This window comes from Parasteatoda tepidariorum, chromosome 7 (genome assembly GCF_043381705.1).
Source record: "Parasteatoda tepidariorum isolate YZ-2023 chromosome 7, CAS_Ptep_4.0, whole genome shotgun sequence".
NCBI classification, from domain to species: Eukaryota; Metazoa; Arthropoda; class Arachnida; order Araneae; family Theridiidae; genus Parasteatoda; species Parasteatoda tepidariorum.
In genome coordinates this window covers 64,186,884-64,197,028 of record NC_092210.1, presented here as the reverse complement: position 1 = coordinate 64,197,028, position 10,145 = coordinate 64,186,884, and the positions used below count along the sequence as shown (strand labels likewise).

General features: G+C 34.2%; 2 protein-coding genes across 2 annotated transcripts; both read left to right on the top strand.

Annotated features, from left to right (window-relative positions):
* The first annotated feature begins 1,791 nt into the window (after positions 1–1,791).
* On the top strand, positions 1,792–2,355 carry LOC107452665 (uncharacterized). The gene has a single exon (XM_016069212.1). The coding sequence runs from the start codon at positions 1,792–1,794 to the stop codon at positions 2,353–2,355; it is 564 nt and encodes a 187-aa protein (XP_015924698.1).
* Positions 2,356–7,314: 4,959 nt separating this feature from the next.
* On the top strand, positions 7,315–8,893 carry LOC107452686 (uncharacterized). The gene has a single exon (XM_043047565.2). The coding sequence runs from the start codon at positions 7,564–7,566 to the stop codon at positions 8,572–8,574; it is 1,011 nt and encodes a 336-aa protein (XP_042903499.1). The 5' UTR covers positions 7,315–7,563; the 3' UTR covers positions 8,575–8,893.
* The last annotated feature ends 1,252 nt before the right edge of the window (positions 8,894–10,145 follow it).

Sequence of the window (10,145 nt, the reverse complement as noted above, 5' to 3'; positions counted from 1 at the left end):
TTGTTAACCACAAGAAAACAGGCAACCCATTCAGGAAAGAAGGGACTACTTTTACTGCAAAAAATTCACTGATGCGAAGAAGTACCTGATTAGCGAGTTTTCGCGGTTAAATATATTTCGCCAATTATCTTCTCATATGCATGCACGAATATTTCTCTTACAGTACAAACGGGCCCTAAGACATTCTGCATGTTACGAAACGTTCACATCCATAGACGGGTCTGGTTCATTTCATCGACAATAACTTCATAGACAGGCCATCTCATCGACAGACCATTTCATCGAGTAGGTCATTCCGTTGATAGGCCATTTCATCAACAGGGTCATTTCGTCGACTAGTCATTTCATCGACAGGGCCATTTCATCGACAGGGTCATTTCGTCGACAATGTCATTTCATCGACAGGGTCATTCCAACGACAGGAGTATTTCGTCGACAGGTTCATATCTTTGCCAAGATTATTACATCGACAGGGTCAATTCATCGACAGGGTCATTTCGTCGACAAAGGTCCCGCAGTGGATCGTCAAGGCACGGTTCCCAGCAGATCACCAAAATCAAGCATCACTAGCTGCGGTCAGTGTGCGGGTGGGTGACCACTTGGATCAGCCTGCGTAGGGACCGAGGGTGTGCGGTATTGGTCCTCGTTAAACTGCTCTACCGTGAAGTGCTCGAAGACATTCCATCACAATTTTGATCCTCTGTGAAGAGGATGGCACCCCCGCTTTGGTAGCCCAACGACCTGCAAGCGAAGTCGAGCACTTTACGGTAGAACAGTTTAACGAGGACCAATACCGCACACCCTCGGTCCCTACGCAGACTGATCCAAGTGGTCACCCACCCGCACACTGACCGCAGCCAGTGATGCTTGACTTCGGTGATCGGCTGGGAACCGTGTCTTAACGATCAGTCCACTGCGGGACCCTATACAACTGAAAAAAGGAGGAGAGAGATGGGGGAAGGCATGGAACCAGTTTTCTCCCCAAATGACATATTCGAGAGTTGAGATCGCTTATAGAGAAATGTTCTTAGTTTTACGCAATGAATATTTCATGATATTAACAAATTTAAAAATTTTTCTTTCTTATTTTAATCTAACCTACTACTTACCTTCTACCAACCTAAGAACAAACTTTTTTCTAGGAGATATTTCCGTATCGTGATCTGTCGGGCCATATATCGCATTAGGTGATAGACGATCGTCTGCATTGATACGACAAATGCAAGATTTGGCTGGTGATCGTGTTGGCGACGCATATTTCTAAAATCATTATGGCTTCAAAGACTTCCCACACAAATGCAAGCTATTTTAAGTTCTTCATCAGATCCTCTTAATAAATTAGCTATAATGGCGGATAAGATTGCTGTTCAAAATGAAATATTCTCTGCTAGTTCAGAAACGAAACAAAAAGTGCCAAACGATGGCAATTATTCGAATATTATTGAATCGCTGCAAGCTCAAGTGTGTGAATCAAATAAAAAAAAAACTTGATAAAGTGTTACGTTTCCGAGTTCGAAGCCCTGATAAAAATATGAATAAACACCGTAATCGCTCCACAAGTAAAAATAGACTTTGCTGTTATCATTATCGTTTTCGTGTAAGAGCAAATAAATGTATCCAACCATGCAGTTTTAAGCAGCAAAACTAGACGGCCAAGCGTTACTGGCGGCGAATGCCAACGGATATGCAAATTGTCACCTTATAGTTATTGATAGGACATTAAGTTGTAAATTATTAGTAGACACTGGCACTGATACTTCCATTTTGCCACCTTCTCAGAATGAACGCAATATGACTCCGTCCATCTTGAAACTCGTTGCTGCTATTGGTTCTCGAATTCCGGTTTATGGAACACGAAAATTGGATCTTGATATTGGACTGCGTCGCATCTTTCCCTGGATGTATACTATTGCTGATGTATCACGACCCATTCTTGGAACTGATTTTTTATCACATTATGACATTTTAGTGGATCTAAAATCCAAGTCGTACCTAACTAATGTAACATTTCGCGGAAAAATTTCTTATGAATCAACGCCTAAAATAACTGTGTTGAAAATGTCTGCGGAATTTCATTCTTTAATTAGTGAGTACCAAAGACATTTTCGAGGAGAGAAAACCAGAATAAAAGATTTACCTCATAATGTCAGTCATGTTATCGAAGCAAAGGGTCAACCAGTGATTGCAAAAGCGCGAAGACTATCTGTTGATAAATTGGAAGCGGCAAGAGCAGAATTTAATTACCTAGTACACCAAGAAATATGTAGCCCATCCAAAGTTGCTGCTCAAGCCCATTGCACATGGTTAAAACGCCAGATGGTTCTTGGCGACCACGTGGAGACTACCGTGCATTAAATGCCAATACACTTCCTGACAAGTATCCCATTCATCATTTACGCGATTTTTCTACTAATTTACATGGAAAAACTGTCTTCACAACGCTTGATCTCCTCCGAGCTTATCATCAAGTGCCCATGCGCAAGGAAGACATTACAAAAACTGCCATCATCACTCTATTTGGAGTTTTTGAATTTAAATTCATGACTTTTGGGTTGAGAAATGCTGCACAAACGATGCAGCGCTTTGTTGACCAGGTTCTGCAAGGGTTAAACGTCTGTTTTGTCTACATTGACGATATTTTGATTACCTCGTATACAATCCAAGAACATCTCCTTCATGTTAAGGAAGTTTTCAAACGTTTGAGACAATATGGCCTCATCGTTAACCTTTCAAAATGCACATTTGCTGCAGAAAAAGTCAAATTCTTAGATCATCTGGTTGATGAACATGGTATTATGCCATTACCAGACAAAGTTGAAGCGATTTCCACTTATCCTAAGCCAACAACAGTAAGCAAACTCAGACGATTTTTAGGAATTCTAAATTTCTATCGTAAAAATTCTTGCCGCATGCTGCTCAAAAGCAATTACCATTACATCAAATGCTTGGACGTTGCAAGAATAATGACAAAACCTTGTCTCTCTTGGACAACTGAAGCTGAAAACTCATTCCAATCTTGCAGAGCAGAATTAAAAGAAATCTCTTACTTGGCTCATCCAAATTCATCTGCAGTGCTGGCTTTGATGACAGATGCTTCAGATACTGCTGTTGGTGCATGTGTTAATCAGAAAAGTCATCAAGATGCGGAGTTGCAGCCTCTAGGTTTCTTTTCTCGTAAATTAAGTGCTGCAGAGAAAAAGTATAGTGCCTATGACCGTGAACTCCTTGCAATTTTTACATCCATAAAATACTTTCGTTACATGTTGGAAGGAACTCATTTTATAGTGTTCACTGATTATAAACCTTTAATTCATGTATTAACTCAAAAATATGACAATCTTATTGTTGTTTCTAATGCCACTTGCCACACGAGCAAGCCTGCTTGGTGAAACCGAGCAAATTTAACCCACCGACGGTTCTGCACGTAAAAAGTCGCATTTTAACCTGCAGTCTTCTCTGCATAGCAAAACCGGTTTTCCCATGTTAACTGATAGGGGAACTGTGTGTAGGGGAGAAACATTCTCCCAATTTTGCCCATTTCCTTAACCGCCAGTGGGTTAAGGCAGAGTGTGCGTTTCTTATTTTTTCAGTGACGCCATCCTATGGCCAAGAATTCGTCATCAGCCGCACACACGTCACAGCCCGTTTTATAGGGTGGATCCATTCATACATCCACAGATCCTAATTTTGACCTGAATCAGAGAACAATCAATCTCCAATCCAGTACCCCCAGAGGTTTTGATTTATTATGGGAACATGGAGGACTTTAAGACTCGATAGATTTAACGTGCATCAGTCACCATTTACTACACCGGGCTTTTTTGGCTGGCGGGGTTCGAACTCACGAATTCTCGGACATGAGTCCAGCCCCTACCGACCAGGCTATCCCGGCCCATATTCAGCCTATGCGTACTAGAAACTCGCCCTTTTATGCTTGGTATGGCCTTATATGCAACCAACGATGTGAAATGGAATCGCTAATCAGTTGTCAGAAGAACAAGGTTATCCGCCACACCCATCTTAACAGTTTGACAATGTACATATTGACCATTCTGGATCATTCCCACCATCTGATGGATGCGTGTACCTCTTAACTTACATCAATAGATTCACACGATGGCCTGTAACTATTACCATTCCGACATGCATGTCGTCATGGTTGCCATCAGTTTCCTCGCCCGAATTCGGTAAGATCAAATACTTCTATACATGCAACAGAATTTGTCACCTCAGTGTTATTTGATGATATTTCAGTAGACATTACCTGTCTACTGTGGAGTCGTGACAGCTTACCATTTTTCTGGATACGGAACCCAAATGGTCGACTTTCTTTTTGCGGAACTCCGATTTAACAAATAAAGTTCAGTAGCAATTTCAATCAAAGAAACACTGCTAATCATTTTGCAAATATTAATTTTTTCATCTTTTATTAATATTATTTTAAAATTAGGTTTTTATTTTTGACAGTTTAGTAGACTATAGTCGGCGTATATAGCGCGGCATCTGGTCTGATTTTGTTTTAGCCTGAAATACGGTTTTTGTATAGATGGTGTTTTCAGTAGAAATGTAAACAATAACAATCTCGAGCTGTATGCCTCCTCTAGTTCCGGTTAGAAAGTTTGCAGCTGCTTACTACATGTTATTCTGCGAGGCGATATTTTCAAACGGATAATTCTGTTTTCAATAAAAGAAATAAATTAGATAATTTCTGAGCTCAAATCTGCCGTATTTCGTAAGATATTAATGTTATTATGTAATTCTGGTGAGCTTGAAGTAAAAATTTGTTTTAGTTACTTAGATATATTGTTAAAAAAGGTGACATGGTTGCTAGATTTTGAATAACTCACTTTTTTGGCAGTCTTGATATGGCCTCTTTCCATAAGTTTATTACTGTTTGTTCCTGTTGCAAGCTGTGCACCATCTTACGTTAGTGTTAACATTTTTAGCATTGCAAAACACAAGTATTGTTAACATTGTAAACACAAGTAATAAGTAATCAAATACATTGTTTGCAAGAATCTCAAAACACAATGATGCCAAATAATGGCTTTAAAATACAACGGAAACAGTAACCCGGAAATTTAGGCGGTACCGAGTTCGCAGCGTTCCCTAGTGTAGAAAACACCATCCATATGCTATGTTAAAATAAGCTGAATTATGGTTTTTGTTGAAATGTAAATTAATCATGAGCATTTATTGAGCTGTTATAAACGTTGAGATTGGTTATGAATGTCAGATTTAATTTATTAAATTTAATTTACAAAAGATGTCAGTTAAGTATTCTGATTTTGTTTTGCTAACATTTGTAAATATGCAAGAAAGCATATGAAATATCATTTCCAAGAAAGAGAAAGTTAATATTTTTGAATTGCTATTTTAAAAGTTTTTCGTGTATTTAAAATAAATAACCAAAAAGCATGATATTTATTTATTTTTATAAAAAATAAAATAAGTATTTTAGTTATTTTTTTTTTATAAAAAAAAGGGTGGATGTGTAGAAGGGTTTTGAAAGTTAACATCGAATTTACGAAATTTTTCGCGAACTTCCTGATAGTACAGTAAAATGTTCAAAATACCTGTTTGTGTTAAATTAGAACTGAAATTACATTAAATAAAGTGCATTGGTTGAGTTGTAAGTTTTCATAGGAAGACTTATACTATACACAGGGTCGTAATAATATATTTTCAGAATTTTTTTTAAAAGTAAAGTACAAAAATATATGCACACACTATTATTATATCACAATTATTATATCGAAAAAAAAAATCGTTCTCGAAATCAGATGAATTATTTATAAAGAAGGGGAGATTCAAAACTTAAAAACCGGTTTGATTGCCCGAAGAAGTTATAAGAAAGGCGTGATCCAAAGATGCATATTTTTTAGCTCCATTTTTGACAAAGATATAAAAAAATATGCATTAAGGGCGATGATTACTGAAAAATCTGCATTTATTAGGTTGTGTATTGATTATGATTTGACGCAAAATATCATTTATAAAATTATTGAATTGAATAAAGTATCAATTTTAATAAAATGATAATAAAAACAATTAAAATAACGCTATTATATATATTTCACCTACGGTGTTACTTATACATATTACATTGACTTTATCACACATTATATTTTTCCATTAGCAGTGATTTTAATAAAAAAAATTGTTTTTAAAAAATGACTTTTCAAAATAAAATTTTTGAAACGAAAAGATTATTCAACTTTAATTATAAGATTGCCATTCGCTTATTATTGCGAAAATATTAATTCAAAAATGCTAATTTATACGCAAACAGGGTTCCTCCGCCCCTGTTTGCTATCTTTCGCAGTTTCTCTAAAATAATAGTCTATTCCATAATATACCATAGACTAATATAAATAATAGTCTATGGTATTCTTGCTTAAGCAATGTCGGCGCTAGACATTTTCGTGATCCGGGCGATACTGAAAACGGCACCCTTAAAACTCAATTTTGGAAGAAGAAAAAAATTAGAATTTAGAAAAGAAAAAAAAAAAGAATAATTTGTTGGTGTAGTCATACTTTTAAAATTTAACCATATAGAAATTTAATCTAAGAATATATAATTAAAAAAATAAAAACCTATAAATATTAAATATATTTTTCAAACAAACTATAATAGCAAAAAATTTTTTTGAAAACATTAAATCTGACTTTCGTTTGGCGCTCTGGGCTGTCTCCCGTCTGCCCATTTCGTCGACCCTGCGCTTTACAATATGCTCGTAGTCAATCCAAAACTGTTTGTAGTAAATCCAAAACTGTTTGACATTTCGAAAGTACTCGGATTGTTAACTTAAACTAAATTATTAAAATAAGCAATATAAAGAGTTAAAATAAATATTGCTATTTATTCTGTTTTATATAAAAAATATTCTGTACTTAATACGTAAAAAGAACATAATTCTTTTCACTTGATAAACGTTTTTAGTATTTTTTTTTAAAGTTTATCATATGATTTATTTTATTTAAAAGTAACTATTTAAAAACCTTAAATTAAATACAAATGCAATCATGCATTCTTTAATAATTTTTATTCTGCTGAATTACTATGAAAACAAATCGGGATTTCGTATAAAAAATAACGATAAAATATCAAGGACTGCGTGAAAAGAGGTGAGCGACACATTCAAATATTCTATCTGCATTTTAGAAAAAACCTTTGTAATTTGACCTTCAAGCGAACGCGTTATCTATGTTGTAATCGACTCTAGTCACGATGTTACGAAATGCGCCGTTGCAAATATCCGGTTGCCAACAGTTGTTGCAATCTCGTGATAAAAGCATGTGATGTGTCACTCAGCTTTGCAAAAGGTTGCAACTTTTGGAAGAAATCGGAGAAGAGAACAATAGAAGCGTTTGCGCAATCCCATTTTGCAAATAATCAGAGTTTGCAATCTTTTTAAGCGAGGTCACTGAAGAACTACATAAAAGCGTCATTTGAGAGGAGGATTTTTACTTCTACTAGAGTATTTGAGAGTTGAGTGACGTTAGTTTTTTTGCGTTCGACTTATCGCGTTTCAATCGTTTTTGTAGAATTTTATCTCCGAAATGAAGTGTTCTCCATTTTCAAGAGGCCTTAGAAAGGGAAGTAAACATATGCATCGCAGATTTATGAAACATTTAAAGCGTCGCTGTATGGATGGCTATGAAAGTTCTAGTTCAAGCGAAGATAGTCACAGGCATCAAACTGAATCAGACAATGATACGCAACAAAGGATAAAACACGATCATGGTATGAAGCATGGAATGAGACACGGCCATGGTATGATGCATAGAATGAGACATAGTCATGATATGACTCCCGGAAGGAGACACGGTATGATGCATGGAATGAGACATGATCATGGAATGATGCACGGAAGGAGGCATGGTCATGGTATGATGCATGAAATGAGACATGATCATGGAATGATGCACGAAAGGAGGCATGGTCATGGTATGATCAACGGAATGAGACATGGCCATAGCATGAAACACTTGCATGTTATGGAGCACGGAAAAAGACATGACCACGCTATGGAGCACAGAATGAAACATCGCCAAGGAATGAAACACAAAATGCATCATGGACATGGAAGAAAACACAAAATGGGACATGGCCCTGGTATGCATCATAAATTGAGACGTGACGGTGAAAATGTTTGTCCTGCTAATCAAAACGAAGAAAGACCGCTTGAAGAAGATACTGAAAATATGCAAGAAAATAGTGAAGGTGATACTTTTACTTTTTATGAGCCAAAGACAAGTGCTCAAGTAATGAGCGAAGACAACAGATTCCAAATAACTTTGGAAACTTCGTATTATCAACCAGAAGAAGTTTCAGTAAAAATTGCCGATGGACAAATTGATGTCTCTGCTATGCACGAAAGTATGGAAAATGGTTTATATGAGTTTCATGAAATGTATCGATCGTTTAATATTCCAAACAATGTCAATCCAGAAGTCATTACAGCACGCTTAAACGCTGATGGAAAACTTATCATTGAAGCAGCATGCAATGAGCAAGAGGAAAGTTCGCCAACTGAGCGAGATATACCAGTGATTCGAGTGAGTGAATAATTATAATATTAATTATATTATTCAAAAAAATAATTTTATTATTAAAATGTAAATGGTCGAACTACAGTGATGAATGACTTCTGGAAATATTATGTATATAAAAATATTATATCGATACGAAAATATTATATGTATAAAAAAATAATATCTTACTATGTAGGGCCAATTTTGATGAGAAATATCGAGGTTGATTTGGATGAGAAAATTTAATGATGAATTATTTTTAATTGAGTAGTGAAAATATCACCTATGCTTTTGAGAAAAGATTTTACTGATGGTTATATTTCTATTTAGTTTTTAAATGATTATCACCTGCATTCCCAATGAAAAACTATGACTTCAGAATTAATTAATTCCAAAAAAAAAAAAAAAAGAAATATTCTTACCAGGTGATTATTCTATTTTTTTATTAGTATATAACTAACATTCTTGCATGTGTTTTGTACTTTTATATGTATACATGAATTGAATTTTAAATAAATGAAAATGAAAAAATATTGCTTCATTATTTATCCCGAGTTGATTAAATTTTTTTTTGGATTGTATATCAATCTCTGTTAACTATTAAAAGGTATATTTATTTACAGTATTTATCTCTTTTAATACAGTTCATTCTAAAAATGAACTTTATCTATGCATTGATTTCACATTAAGACTTACTGATAATGTTTTTTCAAGTCAAGTATATATGTTAAAAAAAGTTTAAAATTTGGATTTTAAAACAGGAGAATAAAAAATAAAAATTTTATCTTTAACACAGAAAAGTAACATTATATATCTTTACAGTTTCAATGTATAGTGATAAATAGTTATAACTAATAAGATTAAATTGATACTATTCTTTAGGAAATAAGAATGTGTCGGTCTTACCTTAATTGTAAATAAATGCAAGCTTTATAAATAAATATTTAAAATAACATAAAAACAATAATAAAGATTTCATTTAAAAACTGATATTTTGCTAAATTAAAAAAAAAAAATAAAATACAATACTTAATTTTAGAAGATAATAGGTAAAAAGTGTATTTAAAGGAGAAATGCTACTTGTTCTGAGGCAAAATAACACATTGTTATTATCAAATGATAGTGCAAAAACACTTACTTAGACTTATTGTCTAAAAGGATAAGCATTATTTTATAAATAAGAATTTAGCTTGGAGACAGAAATACAATGTTTTTACAATTAATTATAGATAAGTTTATGTGAATTTAAAATTTATTCGGATTCTAAAAAATACTTCTTCAACCACTTTATTTTTTAAAAAGACAATAAATAATGGTGCATTTTAAGGAGCAATGTACTTTTCTACTCCAATTCAAAGTAACACATCAACGCGAACACACTTATTTAGACTATGATATTTATTATCGAAAAGGAAAGGGAATTATGGAACTAGAAATTTAGTTTGGAAACGGAAAAACATTATTTGGAAATGAACTACATCTGAAATAAGTGTATGTACATTTGAAAACAAAAATTTATTTAGATTTAAAAAAAAAATAATACCCCGAACTCTAAGAGTCTATAAGAAAAAGTGTTTTTATAAAAGAAATGTAGTTATTTATTCCAT

Bases quoted from the DNA above. Each gene is read 5' to 3' on its own strand.
- LOC107452665 (XM_016069212.1), top strand. From the start codon at position 1,792: ATGACTCCGTCCATCTTGAAACTCGTTGCTGCTATTGGTTCTCGAATT.
- LOC107452686 (XM_043047565.2), top strand. From the start codon at position 7,564: ATGAAGTGTTCTCCATTTTCAAGAGGCCTTAGAAAGGGAAGTAAACAT.